This window comes from Xiphophorus couchianus, chromosome 17, assembly GCF_001444195.1.
Source record: "Xiphophorus couchianus chromosome 17, X_couchianus-1.0, whole genome shotgun sequence".
Classification (NCBI taxonomy): Eukaryota; Metazoa; Chordata; class Actinopteri; order Cyprinodontiformes; family Poeciliidae; genus Xiphophorus; species Xiphophorus couchianus.
Window position 1 is genome coordinate 9,152,570 of NC_040244.1, and position 22,681 is coordinate 9,175,250.

The 22,681-nt window shown below is 39.0% G+C and overlaps 2 protein-coding genes across 7 annotated transcripts in view; one reads left to right on the forward strand and one right to left on the reverse strand.

The window, feature by feature from the left end:
* Positions 1-9,033, forward strand: part of nup37 (nucleoporin 37) — a 40,557-nt gene extending 31,524 nt beyond the window's left edge. For all 6 annotated transcript variants that reach the window (XM_028044226.1, XM_028044230.1, XM_028044227.1 and 3 more), the window contains 5 exons: positions 6,017-6,107; positions 7,136-7,320; positions 7,392-7,442; positions 8,690-8,783; positions 8,861-9,033. In XM_028044226.1, coding sequence (XP_027900027.1) covers positions 6,017-6,107; positions 7,136-7,320; positions 7,392-7,442; positions 8,690-8,783; positions 8,861-8,974 — 535 coding nt within the window. In that variant the 3' untranslated portion in view covers positions 8,975-9,033. The remainder of the gene's footprint in view (positions 1-6,016; positions 6,108-7,135; positions 7,321-7,391; positions 7,443-8,689; positions 8,784-8,860) is intronic.
* A 4,087-nt stretch (positions 9,034-13,120) lies between these two features.
* th2 (tyrosine hydroxylase 2) lies at positions 13,121-21,503 on the reverse strand. Its single transcript, XM_028043279.1, has 12 exons — positions 20,962-21,503; positions 19,445-19,622; positions 19,281-19,369; positions 18,183-18,250; positions 18,051-18,101; positions 17,833-17,978; positions 16,137-16,272; positions 15,991-16,060; positions 15,834-15,890; positions 15,355-15,450; positions 15,150-15,283; positions 13,121-13,447 (listed from the first exon to the last, which is right to left on the reverse strand). Exons 1-12 carry the CDS (start codon positions 21,262-21,264, stop codon positions 13,282-13,284), a joined length of 1,494 nt encoding a protein of 497 aa, XP_027899080.1. The 5' UTR covers positions 21,265-21,503; the 3' UTR covers positions 13,121-13,281.
* Between the last annotated feature and the right edge of the window lie 1,178 nt (positions 21,504-22,681).

Below are 22,681 nucleotides of genomic sequence, written 5' to 3' on the forward strand. Positions count from 1 at the left end.
GCTGCTTTGTAGCATTTCTGGCTAATTTGTTAAATATGGAAAGCCAATTAGCTGCACAGAGGTTTTTTCCCCTTTAAGGGGGGAAGAGTTTGTAACGAGGTTCCTAAATTTTCCTCTTCAGTTAAGGTTGGGAGAGGGAAAAAAACTGTGTCGGTAGCCAGGGTCAGTGGAGGGACAGAACCTGAACAGGAAGCTGCAGCTCTCAACTTCGTTTCTTTCCAACTTTTTCTAGTTCAACCATCAATCTAATGATTTCCATCTCTAATTGGGTCGTAAACATTTTATTCGAACCTCTGCTATCGTTTTACACCTTCTTTCACGTTTTCAACTGTAAACCAATTACAAAGTCCAAAATCAAAAAGGTCACACTCTAACATTTCTTTGGGCTGCCTTTAGCATCAATTACTGCTTGGCTTAATTGTTTGTTGGGCTCACATTGTTGCCGTAACAACACCAGTTTATTGCATATTAGCATTGCCTCCACAGGCTGCTACAGTAGGCAGTAGGCATCATGGGAAAATCACTTCATCTGCCTCGCTTCTTACCTTGATGGTAAATCTCAAAATACACGACTTTCTTCAATTGCTTTAGAGTTTAGCCTTTATGTTGTTTTCTCCAGTTGCTCAGAAAAAAACAAAAACAAACCATCATCCTACTACCACTTCCTGTCATCTTCTTTGTCGTTTCCTTCAGTAGTAACAGCCGGCTGTTGATCACATCACTCGTGTGATTCAAAAAATGTGTTTCTATTGCGAAATACTGCAAAAAATTGTGCAAAAACTGTTTATTGTTCTTTTGAAATCGCCATGCTTCCATTAAGCAAATTTATTTTTGTAGGTTCAAGTTATGCAATAGAAACGCAGGCAGTGATTAATGGTTTTCTTAAGGTTACTCAGTTGTTCATTCCCAATCTCTTGAGTTATCTCCACATTGTACATGTGGAGATGCTTTTACCTTCAGTAATTTGCTCGATTATATTTAGCAGATTGTATTTATGCTAATCCATCAGTCAATATTTAATACCTTGCCACTCTTAAATGATCTGCAATAACTCCATACTGAACTATTGAGCAACAGATTTTTTAAACTTTAGTTAGAAAGCTGAACTGAATTAGACTAATAGTTGACGTGGATTTTGTTTTTGCTTTCCTATTCTTGCTTTCTGCTTTCCTGCTTTATGGGCCTAATTGGTTTATTAAAATAGATTTGGATAAAAATGACAGCTTAAGTATTTGAACGGTCTTTAAAACCTTGAAGCACTCAATGCAAAATGCATTTTTATCAGTTAATCAGAGGAAATACTTGGCGATTGCCCTGGATCACACCAGATTAAAATCCCTCCTCCTGAACCGCTTCCCCTCCCTCCGCCAGGCGTCCAGAGAAAACAGGAGAGCGCTCCATCTGCTGAAAGATTTAAACGCTGTCATGATGAGAAAATACGGGACGTTGGAGGAAGAGTGGGGCGGAAATATTAGGACAGATCAGGTTAGCAGCGGAGGAGCGTCCTTCCAGCCAGCCCACACAAACCGAGCGCCGATCACAGAGCAGCGGCCGCTCAGAGAGGGAGGAAGGGAGGTTTATGTCAGCATGTGTCAGTTCACGACCTCTCTGTCAGTCTGTTGGCTTTGGCAGGACAGCCTCCATTATAAGTTTGCTTAGTTTTGTCATTGCCGTCTCCTGCAGCGTTGGGAACTCTGCTGTAGTCAGTATGCAACCTGACGCCGCTGCATCAAGGCGGGGAGCCACACTCCACTTCCTCAGGCTGGATGGAGTCTGATCCGCGCTGCGGGTGGAGCAGGGTGGAGTTAACGGGGTGAGGGACGGGGGCGTGCCACCTAGAGGTCAGAAGGCCGCTCTGCAGGGTCCTGGGAGGATCTGGAGTTGACGGAGTTCGCGGCTGAACTCGGATAACACACACCTGCAGCTCTGAGCCTGGCTTGATCCAGATCTCGGAGCCTTATCTGTGTCTGCATGTGTTCTGTTAGGAAAAACACATCACAGCTGCCATGTTATCTCATCCTTTCTGAATGAAACTGTTGAAGCCTTTTCACTTTAAATGTATCTATTAAACAGACAGTTTTAATCAAATATTGAATACAATCACTGAGGGGCATTTATTGTATCGTTTATCAAAGAGATGTACCAATTTGCATCTCCTTTTTCTGTATTGGAAAAAATTCTAGATTTTCGTATTGGTGCAGATCTATTCAGTCTAATTCTATGCTTTGTCCTTTATTATCATTTTATTTTACACTATATTTAGAATTCATAATTGCACTTCCTGAACCATTTAAAACAACGTTGCAGTTTATTTTCACATCTTTGATCAAGGTAATTGACTTATTGCTTCAGGTTTTTTATTATTTATTTTACATTGGCTGTTATACTCCTAATTTAACTGACTGAACAAATTAAAATTGTTTTGTTTTTTACGTCTTTGACCAACCTTGTGAAGCTACTGGTGTTTTAAAGTGTGCTGAACTGGTGCAGAGTTATCAAATAAAGTTTAAATTAAGTACATTTATATTTGTGTTTAAAAAAAATAAACATTTAAGTCAATTTAGCACTGTTTACTAAATCCTCTGTATTGGTATCAGAAGTGAAAAAAGTAGATCATTTATCGTGATAAATTTCTAATTATGATGATAATTTTATTAATCGTTATGATTAATTCCATGTTAGTTATTTTCTCCACTGTTTGATCAATTAAATGATCAATAATAATAATACTTGTTCTTTCTCGATGCTGACAGAAAATTTTAATTTTATGAACTTGTACATTACAAGTTCATAAACAAATATATTTCAGCTTGGGCTGGATGATAAATTAATATATATCGCGATAGACGTGTGATCAATATCAATCAATAATATCCAATGATATCACTGAACTCTGATCCAGAACCGCACAGCATTCTGGGAAAGTAGGCAGAAGAAAGACTTTAGCCGCTCAACCAATCACAGCAGCTAAGCAAAGTTAGTGGAATCAACTCACTCGCTCACTCTTAGCAACTCACTCGTTCCTTAGTTACCTAGCAACAGTCTGTTTAGTAATTGCGCAGCAGCAGTTTAAGGTTTGACTGCTGTACCTCATAACTGCCTAAAACTAAAAAAACAAGAGTGGGGAGTGAAAACTGTGAATAAAACAATAAATGTTTGCAGCATTTTAGATATTTAAAACAAAAAATGAATCAATAATCTTCAACATTGACTGATATATTCTTCTGGGAAACATTTATTCTGTGGAGGAAAATGGCAAAAAAATGTGCTCACTGGATAACAAAGGAAGCAGACTCCTGATTTACACAGTTTGACCCTGTTAGCTCCGTCCAGAGAGACACTTTTAATTATTTGCCCTTCTCCCTTTAAGAGCACCGGCAGCAGCTCTCGTTTCCCCATTTACTGGAAGCACAGAGCAAACTGTGAGGCTTCTGCTGTTTTTTCACACTTTGATAAGACGATACAGGACCTCAGACGACCTTTTCAACTCTGCTGCACATGGAGTGCCGTCGCCTTATGTCTTTCACCTCTTCCTGCGGAGGTTCTGTTTTTGTGGAGAGCCGCTGCTCTCCGTTCGCAGGGCAGCGTGGTTGACCAAAGTTTGGCTGTTGGTGGTATTGCGTGCGATTGAGCTCCGCTTGGCAACCGGTCAGAAAGAACAGGGTGTAGTTGTTGTTTTCCTCTTGCGGTCCAGTGGGTTTCTTCTCTGCAAGCGAAAAGAAGCCCCAGGTTTTGACGGGACTCTGTTCTAGCAGGAGACAAGGGGAATGTCCTCACTCACGCCACAGGATGGAACAAAGCAACCTCCTCTATAAAAGTATTAATACCTCAAACTTATTCACTTTTTGTCATGCTCGAACCACAAACTTCAGTCTGTCTTCTTAGGATTTTAGGTGATACAAAACACAAAGTAATCAATAAATGTGGAAAGGACAGTGTTTGGTGGTCAGGGTAAATAACTTAGAAAAATTATCTAAAATTAAGGCCTTAATATCAATTTGAATAATCCCAAGTCTTAAATTTTGTCATGGCAGAACAATTTAATCCTATATGTAGTTTTTTTTCTTTCGGGAATTTTCCATATAGCAAAATTGTGCGCAGACGTCTTCACTCATTGCGTTCTGTGACTCTAGGCGACTAAGGCTACTAATAACAAGATGCTAATGCTTGCTTGCTAGCAAACTGAGACTCAAGATGGTTAAGGTAGCTAGCAAGCAAACAAGCTGTTAGTTGCCAGTTAGCTATCAAGCTGTGACTCAAGGCAATTAAACAAACAAGCTGTTAGCAGTTGGTAGTCAACATAGTTAAACTGGTAAGCAAGTAAACAAACAAGCTGTTGGTAGCTAGCTATCAGGCTGTAACTCACAGTGGTAAACCTAGCTAACAACCAAAAAACAAGCTGTTTGCAGCTGCTAGCAAGCTGTGACTCAAGGCGATTAACCTATCTTGCAAGCATGTTTGCCAGCTAGCAGGCTAGCATACACACAAGCCATTAGCAGCTGGCATATAGCTTTTTACGGAGCTAATTAGAGAGCTATATGCCATGTGAGAAACACAACGCTTCTGACATGAACCACAAAAAGATCGCAGAAATGTCGCAGTCTTACGTGGTTAAGGCTACTGGTAACAAGTTGCTAATAGCTTTAGCAGCTATCGTATGTCTCTCTAGCTGGCTATCTAGCTGGCTATCTAGCTTAGTAGAGCCAGGTAGCTCTCAGAAATGAAAAAAGTAGCTCTCAAGCTAGGTAACTAACAAGCTGTGATATAGGTCTTAAATTTAAGTCATAGTGGTCTTAAGTTAAATTTGAGTTGGTGAAACCTGCATAAGGCAATTAAGCAAACAAACAAGCTGTTAGCAGTTGGTTCTAACATTAATTTTACAAATAAAAATCTGAAAGGTGTGGCTTGCAATTGCACCTAGCCTCCTGGAAATACTGTGTAACCACCTTTTGTTTCAATTACTACTGCAAGATTGATGGAGTTTGTTTCTAGCAGTTTTATATATATGGAAAGATTTTTGTTTTTGCTGCACTTTGTTGCAAAACTCTGTGAAACATAATGCTGCCACCACCATGTTTCACAAAAGAGAAGTTGTATACGGGATGGAGTTTCTGTTTTTATTTAAAAAATATTTCGTCATCAATTTTATGTGCGTTTTTATGTGGTCACATAAAATCCCCTAACTTGATAACATGGAAAATGTTCAAGGAATATTTTTATAGAGAAATTTACGTCTAAATTCTCTTCTGAGGTTATTTCTTAGACTTTAGTAGCATTCCAGTGTTTTCTTCTCGCCAGTAACTCTTCGGCTGCAGGTGAGCATGAATCCTGAATCGAGGAACAACAGAGGTCAGGCTGTGCTTTCTGTTTCATTTTCACCGAATTTCGATCCCGCTCGCTTTCCTCCGCCTGGCGTAAGTGAGCCGCCCACATTCAAACACCGGCTGCCATCCGGGTGAAGCGTAGCGCGGCTCCGGCTGTCGTTTCCCTCTGTCAGTGAAGGAAAAAAATCCTCCTTTTCCTTAGAAAAATGGGAAGCCTGTGTTCATAAGAAAACAGCAGAGGTTTGATTAATTAGGGGCAGCGTAATCTTGAATGTGATCCATTAAAGCCCTGTTGTGCTATCTTAACGCTCCAAAAACGGGATAATTGGGCGTACTGTTTGTGAAAAAAGGATTATTTGGGATTATATCAGTCAGAGTCGAGGATGTTTGTAAATGAGGAGCGTTGGAAAGCGAATTCCTTCTGTTATTATTACATAAGCATCTGAGTCTGGTTCCTAGTTTTAGGCTATATTTAGGCATTAATTAGGAGAAAGACTGATCTTTTGCAGCTTTCAGACCAACAGCTGTTCACATGTCAAAAAGAATTAGTCTGTCACACCACTAATTGCAGAAGATTAATCTCACACAGGCTTGTTTTTTCCCAATCATTTCTAAAATCAAAGTAGGTCAAACAAGTATTTTTAGTGAAGTATTTTAATTGTGTTGATTTCTCGGCGGTGTTGTGTCGGCAGGCTGTGGGACCTGGATGGGAATGAAACGGCCGTCCTGAGGCTTCACTCTCCAGGTATGAGCGTCTGCTGGCACCCACAGGAAGCATTCAAGGTGGGAGGAAGTTGTTTTGAACTATTTTCAACATACTATTTTAGTCTCAGAAGAGCTAAATAAACCTTTGTCCTTTTACTAAAACATAAACTGAACTCTAAAGTGTTTATTATGTTTCTTCTGTCTGAATAAATTATGTATATTTTTATGACAAACCCATTGAAATCACATCTACAGCACAGATAACCTGTATTTGAATGCATAGTTAGAGGAAAAATAAAGTACACCCCTGTTTGTTTATTAATCTTAGCTTTTCAGGACATAAGAACATCGATTTGTTCTCAATAAAGGTCCAAATCATCATCCCTACACCACCGTGCTTGACTGTTACAGGAATTTTTCTCAGATAAATTTGAGCTTTCTCTGGATTTTTTCTTTTCTTATTCCTTCTCAAGGACAGAAATTTAGTGACATTATGTTTATTTTTATCTTTGTCAGTATTTTGTTGAACAAACTTTCACATAAAGTCTAAAAAAACCCCAGCAGCTTCATGATTTTTTTTTTAACTTTAATTTCTTGTTAAACTCGACCTGTGCGTATTGAACGATGCTAATTTTTCTAATTCAGGGTTTCCCCTTGGGTATTGTAAGCCTGGCTAAGGTTAAGCATAACTTATAAAAAAAATTTTTAATGTTTGCATTTTTATAAGACTTTATAGTCAATATTCAAGCATTAATCTTCCAATAGCACATAATTATCAAGTGATTTTTTTTTCAAATTTCCTTCCAACTTTAAACATTTCTTAAGTCAAAAACACGGCAGTCGGCTGAATAAATGACTGCGCTAACATTTATTTGTGGAAAATGACATTAAAGATGTGTTGTTTTGCAGATATGTTTAGTTTATTTCTACTTGCGTCTCCTAAAATCATTATTTTTGCTGCAATAGCTGCTTTCTCCTTTTGTTTTTTGTGTGACTTATCATTAACTTTTACATTTAACATGCTAACTGGGAGTCGCAGCGTTTAGTTTGCACAAACTGGTGTTTCTGGAGAAACTGACTTTTTCTGGCACGTCTTTGCTGATCAGTTAATGGTGGCAGAGAAGAAGGGGACAATTCGCTTTTACGACCTGGTTACCCAGCAGGCCATTCTGTCTCTGGACTCCGGGCACAGCGGGCCGCTCATGTCTGCCGACTGGTGCCTCACAAACACCATCAAAGTCGGCGCCGTGGTGGGCAACGATTGGCTAATCTGGGACATCACGCGCTCCAGGTGAGGGAAGGACGGGGCGAAGCTTCATTTGTTCATCTACAGAACGTCTAATTTATGTTTTATTCATCCAGTTACCCTCAGGAGAAAAGGCCGGCTCATAAAGACAAAGCACGACTTTTCAGGTAAGGAACTTTCTCCTTTATCTCTTAAATTTTGATCCTCAAAGGGATCCACAATTAGTGGAACATGTTGGCTTAAATGTGTTGCAATTATTTTATTAACTAAAAAATTGCTGTTTGTGATACGCCAAAACTCATAATTACTTCAAAAATGTATATCTTTTGATATATTTTTCACCCATGGAGGTCGCCATTTTGTCACCCGATGGGTTGATGACGCATTCTGTACTGGACTCTACAGAGTAAACACAGGAAGGCTAACTTTACCCCAGTAGTTGTTTATCATATTGCGTTTAACTGGTGTAATTTTAGATAATGCCCCACTGTGTCACTGTTTACAAAAAAGAAAAAAAATTGGGTGAATTTGGATAATTTCCCCACATGGAAGAAAGGAGAGTGCAGTGCGAGAGCTGGAGCAGAACACAATGTCCGAAGGACCTAATCTGTGCTCTCAACATTTCTCTCCAGAAGACTTTAGTCATTTGTAGGAGCAAAACTAACAAAGGCTCTAACAGGTGATCGTTACCTTAATGAGCTAAAAGTAAATGCAGTGTAGCGCTGCTGAGACAGGCAGAGCTGGAAGCTCTTTGAAATGTTAATGGTGCTACTGCCTCCAGTACTAAATTTACCGATGCGACCGAACCAAGGCAAGACCCTAAACAGCTGTTACCACGACTCCGGACCCTATACAGCACAGGTGATCGGGACGCAGAGCTATAGAAGTACTTACTGGATCACACAGTCTGTCCAGAGGTAAGTCATTTATCATTTCATTTATGAAGCTGAAGGTAGCAGCAGCAGCTTCTACGGGCAACTATGTCCTCTTTGGTCAACAATAAACAAAGCTGCCAAAACGCCCGTTACACTCCTCGTCAACACCTCTTGTGATTTCTGCGCTCCGATCGAGTTCGACGCGCTCTGGTTCAAATTGAAAAGGCTTAATAACGTTACTCATCACTGCTTTGGCTGGACAGAGCCAGGCAGTTGGACCAATTTGATGTCATTTACCCAGATTGCCTTGCAGCTTGAACAGCATGGGGACTTTCCTGTGACAATATTTGTATTAAAATCTATAAAAACTAAATAATCTACAGTACTATTACTGTATTGTTTTTACATCTAAAATAAATATTTCCCAAATAAATTCGATTGTTACAACTAATCATGGATCCCTTTTAAACCTCAAAATTATCCAAAATTGAAAATTTGTCAATATTCAGACTTTTTATAGATACTTCTTTTCTTTTCAGGTGGTCCTTTGTCAATGAAAACCTGTTCGCCACCACAGGATGTCCTGGAAAAATCAGCAGTCAGGTTTTCATCCATCATCTTGGTCACCCACAGGTAGGTTTTTACTTCAACCAGACAGGCGGCTGCTCTTATTTCATTTCCGCTGATGGTTACTTCCTACATCGTTGCAGCCCGTTATGATCGGATCGTCTCCAGTCGGATCGGGCCTCAGTTGGCACCGGATGTTGCCGCTCTGTGTGGTTGGCGGCGACAGGAAGCTCTGCTTTTGGATGACTGAAATGTAGCAACTCTTTGAATGGATTTTTTGTTGTTGTACGTTCAATAAAATATATCTTCACAATTATTTATGAATTTGTGTGAAAGTTCATGGAACTGCCTGCATGACGGAGATTCTTTTGGATCCTTAAGTTTATAATTCATACTCCAGTGTTTGGAAGTGGTCCTTTCTCATTTAGCAGCGAACTCTGAAGGAAAAGTGCTTAACATTTAGATTTTCTTTTCCAACATTATATTTCACAGAGTTTCTGCCAAGTCTGGACAAGCCTAAAATTTTATTTTACTATTCTCCAGGCCTGGAAAAGTATGGAAAAACTAATGAGATTGTATGAAAACATTTGTATTTCCAGGTTTTATTCTCTAATTGTCAGAAAGTTGTCGGTTATTCCATATGTCCTTCCTTTTTATTTTCTATTAGTCTTTCTTGATTACCATAGATCTACGGAGAACTTTTATATTTTATTTAAAATAAAGGAAACTCTAAAGTTGAGTCTTAAAAAACTGATTTCAGTCTGATCAGTGTATCTTCTGCTCATATTTCTGTTAACTTTAACGGTGATGTATTTAAAATGTTTTGTGTGTTTACAGCCATTTGAAGCAATGATTGACTCCCATTTTTTTCACAAAGTGAAATCTTATGGTTTTAATCATTTCTGTTCTGAAGCACAAGTAGAAGCAACCTCAATTTCTATGAATATAAAAAAGAAAAAACAAGGAATTGACACCATTTTGTTTGAGTTTAATAATATTAAGGAGCCTTGTTGATGTTTTAAAAACTCCTGGTGAAGTCCTGTATCATTTTGGTTCTCTGAGACTGTGAAGGAAAAGCCTTTGGATCTGCAGCAGTTGGCGATGATGCAAGATGAGGTAAAGTAATGAACCCTTAAATTACTTTACCTTAAACTAAGTTGATAATTATTAGAATTACAAAAAGACATTTGCTTAATGGAAACATGGCAATTTAGGGAAAAAAAAGATTTTGCACTAGAATGTTTTTTTTCTGCTGCATCAAACTAGCATATTTCGCAAAACTGCAATGGAAACACTTTTTCCGCATCACACGAGGTACATCATCAACAACCAGATGTTACTACCGGCGGAAAAGACGAAGAAGACGACAGGAAGTTGTAAGATGACGGTGCGTTATGTCTTTTTGTGACTTATGTGAACAAACTTAACGTGTGATTTCAATTGCATTCCTTATTTAATGGAAGCACCACGATTGCTAAATTCTGTTATTCAGATATTAGTCGGTCATTGGCATCACACATGATTAGCATGGATTTTTATTTTTTGCTCTTCAAACTGAACATGTAACGACTTTGGTTGCAGTACATGCAAGTAGTCATTTCTGTTTGCAAGCTCAAACCGAACTTTTCCAACATTTTTAAGCACCGAGTCAAGCCTGTCATTCCCTCTCCAACCTTCTGTTAAACCTGAAATGTCATGTTGGAGCTGCAGAGTCGGGAGTGTTCTCATTTTTTTTGACAGGCAGTCACCTGTTTCCACACATGTTGCAGGATCAGTGCTAACAGAGCTGCTCATTGTGCTGAAACACACTGGGATGTATTGTGTAGCAGTTCGTCTAAATGACAGATCGAAGTGAGAAGAGGCAGCAAGAAGCACCGTTCCTTCAAACCTCCTCACCAGCCTTGTATGTTTCTTGGACTGGGCCATTCACCACGGTCCACTGCACAAACGTGCCACTGCTACTTTGTTTGAATGAGTCCAAAGTTTCTCTTAAATCTCACGACTCGTGGACGCCATCTGTTGCCTGACAATCAGTACAACGCCTCTTTTTGACCATCTTCTGGTCTTTTCTGTAAGCACGTCCTCGGATGCTTACCTTTTTGATCTGAAAGAAAGTTTTCATGCCTCACAAGCAATTCAATCCCTTGCCTTAGTGTGCACACTAATAACAAACTGTGAAATAGGATAAAAGTGAGATCAGGCTTCCTCAAAACCGGCTTTCCTCTAATCTTCCCTTCAGATAACTAATCCCTGACTCAACACAAAAAGAGCAAACAGAAATAATGAGGAGCGTGATGTGAGAAGATGGAAATTACGGCTCTTTGAAGCTGGTTTGTTTGCAGACCTTTCCCAGGATGAAACGATTCATTTTGATCTTGATCAGATGAAGAGAATCAATGGGAAAAATAGTTAGCTGACGCTGCTTTTTGTGTGGAGTTTGATCAGATAAACTGCATAAACCCAGAGATATATTATTCATATACAGTCCAGGGAAGAGTTTGGGCTTTTTAAGGCATGACTAGGTGTAAAATTTTGATATTATTCAAACACAAAATGCTGTCGCCTATTAAACCAACCTAGGCCTATGTGAAAATGTGATCACCAGCCATTTAATTAACTTGTAAGATCAAGAAATAAAAATTGAACCAACACAAAATAGGGTTAAAGATCTCAAAAAGTAACTCACCATGCCCTGATCTAATAAAATTAAAAAACAGAATTTTTTACATCTATTGTTTCAAAGCCTTTGGGCCTCCAGTGAATCATAGAGAGAGCCATTATCCACAAACAGTTATACAGTACACCAGAATGAAAGTTTTGGAGTGGCTAAATCAAAGTCTGGACTGAAATTCAATTGAGACTCTATGATATGACCTTCAACAGGCCGTTCAGGTTATAAAAAATCTTCATTGTGGTTGAATCAAACCAATTCAGGTAGAAAGAGTGTGACTAAATTCTAGTTTTCACAAACACTTGATGGAAGTTGTTGCCACCAAGAGTCAGGCCTGCACAGTATCTGGTATTTAAATCAATCTAAAGCTCATGTCCACCCCACGATTCAACCATTAAACACCACTGACCCGCTCACCACATTACGTTTGGACCAAAAGTCCACCGTTACCGACTTGGTGTTCTTTCAGACAAAACAATCTGTATTAGGTCAGGCTTTATGTATACTGATGATCAGCCAGAAAATTGCCATCACCATTGATCTTTTTAATTGCATTTCCATTCAACAAAAATTTTGCTTATGCAGGGTGTTCGGTTTTCTCCAAGGATGTTACTCTGCATTTTGATCAAACATCTCTACCTCTTCTGCTGCAGGAGATTGGTGCAGAAGTCTTGTTCATCCAGATGCAGCGTTGCAATCCTAAATTCTGCTGACATTTAGATATTTTGCCCTTACAAACAAGCCGTACTTGATCAGTGTTTTGCCCCATTGTCTTTGTAAGGGTGCAAGAAAATGGATGGATGGATAATTTCCTTCAATCCTGAGGTTAAAGTGAACTTGATGACCTAGTCTACAGCCTAGGGGCGATAACCTAGCCAGCTTTAAGATGGGCTTGCCCTGACATCAGAACAAGAGACGCTTTTTCTTGGATGACGCATGAAAGGCAAATGAACTGAACTAAATCCCTCCTTGTGGTTGTCCAGTTGCTGGAGCAACCTGCTTTTGTTTAGCGCTCTGGATTCGCATCCTGAAAACACAACTTCTGTGGAAGATTTGTGGGTTTTGGGGAGAGAATGATTGTAGAACGAGATTCACTAAAGTATAAAGTGTGAGATCTTTTCCTCTTCTGCAAACACAGGCTTTCCCAGGGAGGTTTGATTTACCGTGGAGTCCAATTATGGGAAAAGAAACGCTTCCCAAATCACCGCGACTGACGTCTTGATGACGCCGTTTCTTCATGAATCCAGCAGATGAAGATGATCCATCTTCTTGAGGGACAGCCCTGGAGTGAGCTGGTACGATACGCACTGTCGCCTGAAATCAAATGTTGGTCTTCTTTCAGAACGAAGGGGAAAAAAAACTCTCCAGTCGCACGCAGAGCGAGAAACGAAGCGAGAAGAGCATCTGTCAGCAGCGCAGCTCTGCAGACCGTGCTGCGGTTTCACTGCAAGGTCTCTGTGACCTGGTACTGATAATGTTCTGGGCCTCACTGTTGGCTAAAGCCATCCAGCAGAAAGGCAACACGATACTCAAATCATTCATAATTAGCTCCTTCCCTTTGCTTAAAAACACACAAAGACAAATGGCTTCCAAGAATTTCCCAAATGAAAACAGTTGGTTTGGAATTAGAAGCTAGAAAATGGTCTACAAGCCTCCTTTTCTTTCAACTCTTCTTGCGTCAGCAACTTTTCCTGCCTCTTTTGAATGTAAAAACTGAACTTTTGAGGACACATTTCATGAAAATAAACATTTATTTCTTCTTTTACATAATCTTTACCTTTCATACACATATCAAAAAAGTCTAGTCCAGATTTTCTATGAATGGAAAAGTTTACATCATCAATTGGCCTTTCTTCAAGTTTCTGGAATCTGCTGATGATCCAGTTTTGATCTTTAGGATGAGCTGAGCTTCTCCAGAGCACTGTGGAGGGTCTTCAGGTCCTCTCGGACCTGGCTCAAAGCATTCTGGACCTTGCTTGGCTGGTCCAGAACCTCCACACTGCAAGTGAAAGGGTCGTAGCGGACTGCAAAGGGACGCTTGATGTTAGCAGAGTATTTCCTGTCAAAAAGAAACAAATTTATATCCATTACATCTTGTTTCTCAGGAAACGGCTACAATATGTTAAATACATCAATGATTTAGAAAAGAGGGGTAATTTATTCATCCAATGCATATTTAGGTCCAGAAACCTTAGATAGCTTCACTGATCAAAGGTTGGCCCATATTATGCCTGCTTAGAAACAAATGCTATGGATGACTTATTCCTTTCCTCACTGGTAGAAACGATAGTCTCCATCAATTGTGGCCAAAGTTTGTGCTAGTTACACCAGTGTAGTGTCTTTTTGCATAATTTTCAGGCCAATTTGTCACCAAGAAATTGTTCTTGAATGGTGTTTGACTTCTCTTTTCATTCATGGAAGCAATTGGTCTCAGAACTGGAAGGAATCCCTCTTTCTGGGATGAGAAAGAACCTCATACATGGATTGTGTCAGAAAATCTTCACTTTGCACCAGTTTCCTGCTGTCCCCCCTTGGACATCCCATTAAAATCCAATCTACCATTTGCCATGTTTCTTGTCACCAAGTCGTCAGTGTTCACCTAAATTTACATGTACCCATTTGTTATCAGTCCTGTGCAATCTCTGCCTTGGTGGCAACATAATTTTGGACCAATCTCCTACATAGGAGATGTTTGTGGATTACTCTTGGATTCCCTGGAGGGAGATTTCCTCACTTCCATATGTTTTGTTGGGATTTTATTCATAGAACAGAAGAAAGTAGTGTAGAATTGCAGCCTGGTGAAAACCAGCCTCTTATTCTACGGTTTGGTTCCGGCCAGAAGGTCTGGACTCTCGCTTATTGAGAAACGGTTGTTTTCTGGAGGCATTGACTTTGTTGAAGTTTTAAACTTTACCCAGTTGCTAACGTTTGGCTGTGACGTATATAACGCGCCAGTTTAACTCTATGAAGCTTACTGGACGTTACCTGCGCTGTAAACGACCATCCTGTTGCATGGACTGAATGGCTTGGTTCACTTCCTCTTGCTAAAACTACAGGCAAGCTACAATTGTAAAATGGCGCAAAAGATCAGTTTCATCGTTCACGACTTCTTCTGTTTGCTGGTCGGCCCGGTTGAAATTTTACCGGAGGGAATCCAGGTCAATGGGAGAAAGATATTGGAACCGAGCAGAATTGCATAGGAAGGAAATGGCCATAGAAGTTCGAGATATATTAGACATTGTTTTCAAAATTTGTACAAATTAATTTAACAATTTTTTTCTGGTGAAAAAAATGACCTTTTACCAAATTAGCCCAATTTTAGTCCGACTGAATGGGGAGTGACGATGGACATCAATTTCCAAGTCTTGCCAAAGATTCTTAATGGGATCTCTTGTTGTTATACTGCTGGAAAGAGGAACCTAATCTCAGTGCTTTCATTGATCCTGCCAGGGTTGAATCCAACTTCCCTCCCCTTTCTTAAGAAAAGTTTCCCATAGCATGTTGGTCTGTTCAGTTGGACGTTTGCTATTTTCCCTACATGGCCAACAGGAAACAGGACTACTTGTGGATTTGTTATGACTATAGCTTTCTTCTCAATCTCAATAGAGGACAGACTGGTGGAATACATGAGATTCTTAATTTTCTTGGCTGCTTCTCTGATTAATCCCTGTGACAAGAGGTGGACAGGGATTTAATTTGCAGATAGTCTAATTATCTCCACATCTATTTGCTTCTCTATAAACTTTTCTCATAATACGTACCTCAGCTTCACCTTTGCGTCCTCAAAGCTTTCAGACACAAAGTAAACCGACTGGTAGGTTTGGTCCTGGTACGGCTGCACCGCCGTCTCCTCTGGGTTGAACGGCTTGTATTCGGGTTTGTTTGACAGGGCGTACTGAGGGGGGGAAAGGACCATCAGCACAACAAGCAAACGCTTATTTGTGTGTGAAAAAAAAAGAAACTCACAACAAGCTCTCCATACGAGGAGAGTAGACCGGCTCCGTAAGCTTTCACTTCACTGTTTTGCTTGCAGAGGCCAAACTCCACAGTAAACCAGTATAACTGGAGAGGAGAGGTACGATGGCGTGTTAGGGCCATTGTAGATAAGAAGAAGGAAAAAAGAATAAATTTCACAGAAAAAAAACTCTCAAATGTCTAATCTTGTAAGGTTGAAAATTTCTGCCAAAAATCTCTGACATTGTCTTTTAAAAATTCCTCAAATGTAATTTTTTTCTTGGAAATTTTTGATTTTTCAAACTTCAAAATGCCCTTGTTTTTTCTAGGAAATTTCTTAAATTGATCTCAGAATTTTTGAGAATTTTTTTTTCCTCTGAAACGTACTCCTTTTATCCCATCTACAAATCGAAAACATCAACATCGTTATGTGCAGAGATGCAGTTACTGCTTTTGGCCACTAGATGGCAGCAGACTCATATCTTTCCTACCGTTGAAAGTTTCTCAATCTCTTCATCTGAAGCTCCAAGTGAGGCAAGTCCAATCTCCTGGAAACAAACAAAAAGGTGTAAAAAAAACTGTTAGAGGTGATTTAAGCAAAAACAGACAGCTTGACTGATGAAAATAAAAAGATATGGGAATATTTACCTGGGAAAACTGTGCGAATTCCCGATCTCCCAGCATGGGGATGTGTCCGAGCAGCTCGTGGCAGCAGTCCCTGTCAGGGCAGATTGAACCGAGTTAGTGAGCTGAACAGATGCTTTAATGAGTCTGATGCTGGAAAACTAACTCACGGTTCAGGGGAGTGCATGGGGGAAGACGGGTGTCGGATGTACTGGGTGCACTGGAAGACCCTGAAGGCCAAACTGGCCAGAAAGTCTCTGGCTGAGAGCAAGCCGGCGACCGGACGCAGCTGGAAACCAGTTTTCTCTAAACACACAGAGGAAAAGTAGACAAAAGTCACCAATTTTTAAAAGTTGATGTTTTCTATATTTAGGGGCTTGGGACTGGTATATCTTAAGACACTTAGCATGAAAGAAACCTGAAAAAGTTTCCTGGAAAGTTTTGTCTAGGTCTGGATTCTTTTTGGAATATGGAATTATTGCATTTCTACTCTTCCTTCGATTTTCAACGGCCTTACAGTGTTTTCTATCCCATCCCACCTGTCTGTCCAAACAAAATGGAAACCATATAAAATCTGTTTTCATTTTGGGCCACATTAAGGTCACAAATGTTCTTAAAGGGCCAGTTGTTACAGAAAGTATTGATAACTGTTAAAACTGTCTCTGCGTTTGATAGGTTTTTAAAAATAATCATATTCACCAGTTTTTCACATCAATCCTTCCCTCCAGAATTTAACTTCTTTTGTAATTTTTTGCAAAACATTGCTAATTTAGAAATATTTGCAAGGAATTTTGCAAAAATATGACGGTAAATGTGACTTTTTACTACTCGATTACAGACCAGAACTTGACATCAAGTACTTGGCATAAGTGTAATAGTAAAATATACTGCCACCTGCAGGTGGGAGTAGGCATCATTTACAACCAATGTTTGACAATTTTCTGTAAATTTTTCAGTAATATACAAGTGCAAATGAAGAGGATAGTCAAGTGAAAGGAAAAACTGATGATTTCTCTGTATGTTTATTAAATTGTATTGATTGATCACAGAGATATGTACAGTATACATTGCAAATGTTTTCATACCTCATAAACTTTTTGTACACCTGATTTTTTTAAAAAAATTTGTAACTGATTGTCCAGTTCTATGCGATTATTAATGCTGGTCTGTTATATAAATTTTTCATGTATATATATATATATATATAACATAAAAAACGGTGAAAATTAACATTATGAATAAAAAATGTTTGTTAGATCTCTTGTGCATTGTTTCTTCCCCCAGAATTTAAGAAACAGTAGCTGATTTAATTGTTATATTTCTAATTTCTAACTGATATGAAAATATGGGCTGATGTCGATATCCGATATTAATATTGCTGTTCTGGTTGATAACCAATATTTACCAAGCTTATGTATATTTCACTACCATTTTAACGCATTTAGGGATAAAATAAATAAATCAACCAGACACAATCGGCAACAAGATAAGAATAACTATTAGTTGTTCATATCTGCCTAATTTTATCAGACTGATGTGATGAAAAATTACTAATATTTTACATTTATTTTAAATCACTTTTTAAAACGTATTTTTATTGGAATTTAAGTGAGGTATTTTTATTTAATCTATTTGTTATTGCTCTTATTTTATTTTGATCTATTTTATTGTTTCCAGTATTTTTTTTCTTTCTCTTTTCATCAACTTATTCTATTGTGTTATCGGTTTTATACACCATTTTGGCGCAGTCTTAAATCCGCTCTTTAAAATGCAATATAAATAAATTTTACATTGACTTTGACTGATGGAAAACACCACACAGATGTTTTTCCTTGTTTTCCAGAGAAATCCTTTCTTTTTTCTGACCTTTCAGGAAGGCGGACACGTCTCGGAGCTGAGGGATGCGATCCTCTCCGTAGCCGCACTCGTCCTCCAGCTGCTGTAGGCTGTCCAGGAACTGCCTGCAGGCCAGACTGGGATAAACGCTCCTCAGCTGCTGGTAAACCTTCCTCCTGTAAGCAGCAGACAAACGTCACGTCTTCTGTCACCTTTCAGACCGTTTTCGCACAGCGTTTGTAGCTCACCATGTGGATATTTCTTCTGCTGTGTACTCCACCGTGGGCAGTGGGTCGCCTCTGCAGCAGAGACAGTTTTAGGAGATAACTTTTTTTAATTTATCACCAATATCGGACTTTGTTTAAGAGATTTTTACTCACTGTTTGTATCTAAATGCGAGTTCAGAGATGGCAGCTCGTCTTTTTCTGTACTCTGAGTCATTATATCCCTGCATAAAAGAAGGAAATTTGATTAATTTACCCCTAGATTTAATCTTTGAGCAGAAACCTCTGTGCAAAATTTGTTTATTTTCCCCCAATGAGTCAAAATTACTTGTAATTTTTATTTAGGTTCACACAATTCAAAACAGAACTGGTTGAAAATATAAATTTTCATTTGTAAATATATAGTATTTACAAATGAAATCATATCCATCCCATACTTTTATATTTTTTAGTCTCTACAGTTGGGGATTTCACAATCTTCCAATTTGACAGTTGTAATTTTCTTGGCATTTAACAATAAAATATTGACTATTGATTATTTTGTGACTGCCGTTACAGTAAACCACAATTTTTCTTTGACATTGTTGGTATTTGTAAGTAGATTCGTTGAAAGTCATTTTTTCTGTAATCTCGGTAAGAAAGGGAACCAAAGTCCATAAAGAAGTGTTGGTGGACCTTCAAATCGTTCACCAACACCAGTTTATTAAGAACTGACTGGAAGAAAAATAAGGCTACATTCACACTGCAGCCTGAAGTGACCCAATTCTGATTTGTCAAATCTGATTTATTTATTTTTTGTCACTTCCAAATATATGCGACTCGTATGTGATCTCCAGTGTGAACTGTAAGTGACCTGAAAGTGTCACGCATGCGCAGTAGAGGGCGCAGTAACGTCACACATAGAGATCGTGCTCAGAGTTTTGCCAACCGCCACAAAAAAGAAGAAGAGCTCAGTGTTTGCGTGTGTTATGATTTTTAAGTTGTTGTCCGACCAGAACCAGCACATCAACGATTTAATCCTCATTGTAGTCCGCCTCATTGGTTGTTGTTTTTCTTCTCGCTTGCGAGTATCATGACGCAGAATAGTGACGTTTGTCGAGTATCAATGACGTTCAGGTCGAACGGACGCGACGTGGCCGCTTAAATTCAGGTCACTTTTGAAAAGGTCGCATCCGAAAAAACATCTGATATGTGTTGTTCAGACTGTCGTAAAAAGATCAGACACAGGTCGCATTATTTTACATAAACACTCACAGGATGATCGCAGTGTAAGTCTGGATCAAATTTCGTTATCAGCAGGTTGCACCTGTCCAGGTCTTTAATCTGTCGAGGAAACCAGGGAGCTGCAAAGACAGGGAACACAAATAAATTCATAAAGAGTCTAAATATTACCGTAAATCCCACCTGTGGGGTCCTACCTTTTTCCTCGGGCACGGCGCGAACATCATCGGCGACCCGTTTCAGCGAGTTGATGAACACGTCCAGGTCCGAGCGGTGGACCTCACAGCTCATGAAAAACTCCAGATCAGGAAGTCCGCCGAACTTGGACTTCCTCCTGGGCCGACTCTCCACATGGAGAAGTTTGGCTTCAAACGTCTAAATGACCAGAAATATGCACACGATGTTCGCTTTTCCATTTAATACTTTGGGATTGGTAAAGCTAAAGCAGGAAATTGGATATTTTGAAAATATTTTTCTAATTTCAAATGCTTGATTCTCGATTTTATTGCAGAAATATATCTGCAGCCTTCCTAAATTTGTTAGGTGATTTTAACTTTCCACACTTGGAGTTTTTGACCTATTTAACATCTGTAGGCTCTCTTTGCATACAAATCTTCATAACAGGATTCTGAATTAATTTATTTTGATGACAATTCAGTCAAATAAAATGTTTGCATTATTAAATAAATTGAGAAAGCAAACTCTTCAAATATTCTACCTTTTTTTTTTAGAAGTTATTTTAATTTTCATTTTGAACTAGCAGAACATTTTGAAGATATACAAAATATAAAGCAGTCCTTCTTCTTAAGCTAAAATTACATTTACAAAGTACACCAAATAACTTTATTTCATGGTTTAAAAGTTGAATTAGGTTGAACTTAAATCACAGAAATAGTCAAATTAGCACTGAATACTAAAGTTTTGCTTGAAAATCACAGACGACTGTAAAAAGATTTTAATGTGTTTTAGTTGTTCCTGGCAGTATTTTACAGTTTTTCTTATTTTTTTCTTTTCCGTTAAATTTCTGTTTAGCATTTTATTTGTAAAATTTAACAGAAATTCTTTGAGATTATATCAAGACTCTTTCTTGGGTTTGTTTTTGACCTAAAAGCCTCTAAATGTAGCAATGGATTTGTTATTAATAGCAATTTTACAACTACATTGATTCAGTGAGAATAAAATTCATAAATAAATCAGGAATCAAGTCTCAAATAAACGTTTCAAGTGGTTGAAACGATCTATTAGTGAATATTTTTAGAAAAATATTGGGAAATATTAATATTCATTACATTTAACTTTTCTGTCAAACCCTTTTAGTTTTGATGCAGCTTCATCATAAAATAAAATGTTTTCAGTTATTAATGAACTTGGATTGGATTAGATTCAACTTAAATTTGCTCTCATAAATGAACCATTTATATTAACTAATAATATGCTAAAAACAAATGTCAATTTATTTATAAACACTTTAAAAGCAGGTATTAAATGCACCAAAGTGCAAACCACAGATAAAAACACAAATAATAATAATGGAATGATACAAATAGATAAAAAAAATAATGTAATAATTCAGTAAAATAAATAATTATTTAATTTTTCTTTAAGCTGGATTTTCACCTTATAAAAAAGGTTTTAAAAAATCTAATTTATACGAGGAAGTCATAATACAATAACATAGGACTGAATTAAAGTACTTTTTTTTTTATCATCTTACCTCGAATATTTTCCCAGTTTGAAAGAATCCGGAGTTTTTCTCGTTGCTGAGGGCGAACAGGACGCTCACGGCGACTCTGCCGTGCTTCTCCTCGAACACGGCCACGTCCCCGGACCGTGAGGGCCCCGCGGAGGGCCCCGCGGAGGGCCCCGCGGAGCCGCTGCCGATGCGCTCCCGCCGCGCATCCTCGATCAGGCTCTGCTTCCTGCCGCCGAGCGCCTGCGCCGCGCCGTCGGTCTTCATGTGTCCGCACTGTGCTGCAGCTTCGTCGGTCACCGGAGCGAGCGGGCGGTGCGTCTTCATCCCCGCTGCCGCTGCGGGTCGGGGTTAAATAAGCGCTCCTAGCGGATTGATGGCGGCAAATTGCGCAGGCGCAACACGTGAGTCCGGCTTTTTGGGGACCCGTGCGTCATTTTTCTATTTATGGGTTTTGCTTGGAGAGGAAGAAACAGTTTAACAGGTGAATTTAACAGATGTTTTCAAGCAGAAACATCGGGTTACATAAATGTTGCACACAGTGTGATAAAATAAATTCTGTCCCATTAAGTGTAGATGCTCATATATTTAGATTTTTATTTTAAAATGGGCTGCACAGTGGCGCAGTTGGTAGCACTGTTGCCTTGCAGCAAGAAGGTCCTGGGTTCGATTCCCGGCCGGGGTCTTTCTGCATGGAGTTTGCATGTTCTCCCTGTGCATGCGTGGGTTCTCTCCGGGTACTCCGGCTTCCTCCCACAGTCCAAAAACATGACTGTCAGGTCAATTGGTTTCTCTAAATTCTCCCTAGGTGTGCGTGGTTGTTTGTCCTGTATGTCTCTGTGTTGCCCTGCGACAGACTGGCGACCTGTCCAGGGTGAACCCCGCCTCTCGCCTGGAACGTAGCTGGAGATAGACACCAGCAACCCTCCCGACCCCATTAGGGACAAGGGTGAACAGAAAATGGATGGATGGATTTTAAAATGGCAAATGAAGACTGATACTATCTGAGGTGTAAAATTAATTATGTTCTGCACTTATTCAGAGATCTAAGTGAAGGTGAAAAATATAAACGATTATTTAAATAAACTTTATTTTCCCTCAGTCAAAGTGTCCAAACGTTAGATTTGTTCAAAAATGTTCTGGAAATTGAATTTGAGCAAGTTTAGATTCTTTAAAGTGTTTTATGTGTCGTCGTCTAACTGGAAGTTTTTTCCTAATTATTTTTGGTCTCAGTTTGGATTCTGTGAACTGATTTGATTTTTACTGTTTTAAAGAAAATGAACTGAACAATTTCATAAGCAAATAGAGAAAATTCATAGCAAAAACGTTAACCTTAAACATCCATCCATCCATCTGTTTATCCATCCGTCCATCTGCTTATCATCCATCCATCCATCCGTTTATCCATCCATCCATCCATCCGTTTATCCATCCATCTGTTTATCCATCCATCCATCCGTTTATCCATCCATCCATCTGTTTATCCATCCATCTGTTTATCCATCCATCCGTTTATCCATCCATCTGTTTATCCATCCATCCATCCGTTTATCCATCCATCCATCTGTTTATCCATCCATCTGTTTATCCATCCATCCATCTGTTTATCCATCCATCCGTTTATCCATCCATCCGTTTATCCATCCATCTGTTTATCCATCCATCTGTTTATCCATCCATCCGTTTATCCATCCATCTGTTTATCCATCCATCCGTTTATCCATCCATCCGTTTATCCATCCAT

Bases quoted from the DNA above. Each gene is read 5' to 3' on its own strand.
- th2 (XM_028043279.1), bottom strand. From the start codon at position 21,264: ATGAAGACGCACCGCCCGCTCGCTCCGGTGACCGACGAAGCTGCAGCA. The intron at 18,251-19,280 runs GTGAGTGTTTAT...TCTTTTATGCAG, and splicing joins ACTTACACTGCGATCATCCT to GGATATAATGACTCAGAGTA. The intron at 15,284-15,354 runs GTGAGTTTCTTT...TCCCCCCCTCAG, and splicing joins CCTCGTATGGAGAGCTTGTT to TACGCCCTGTCAAACAAACC.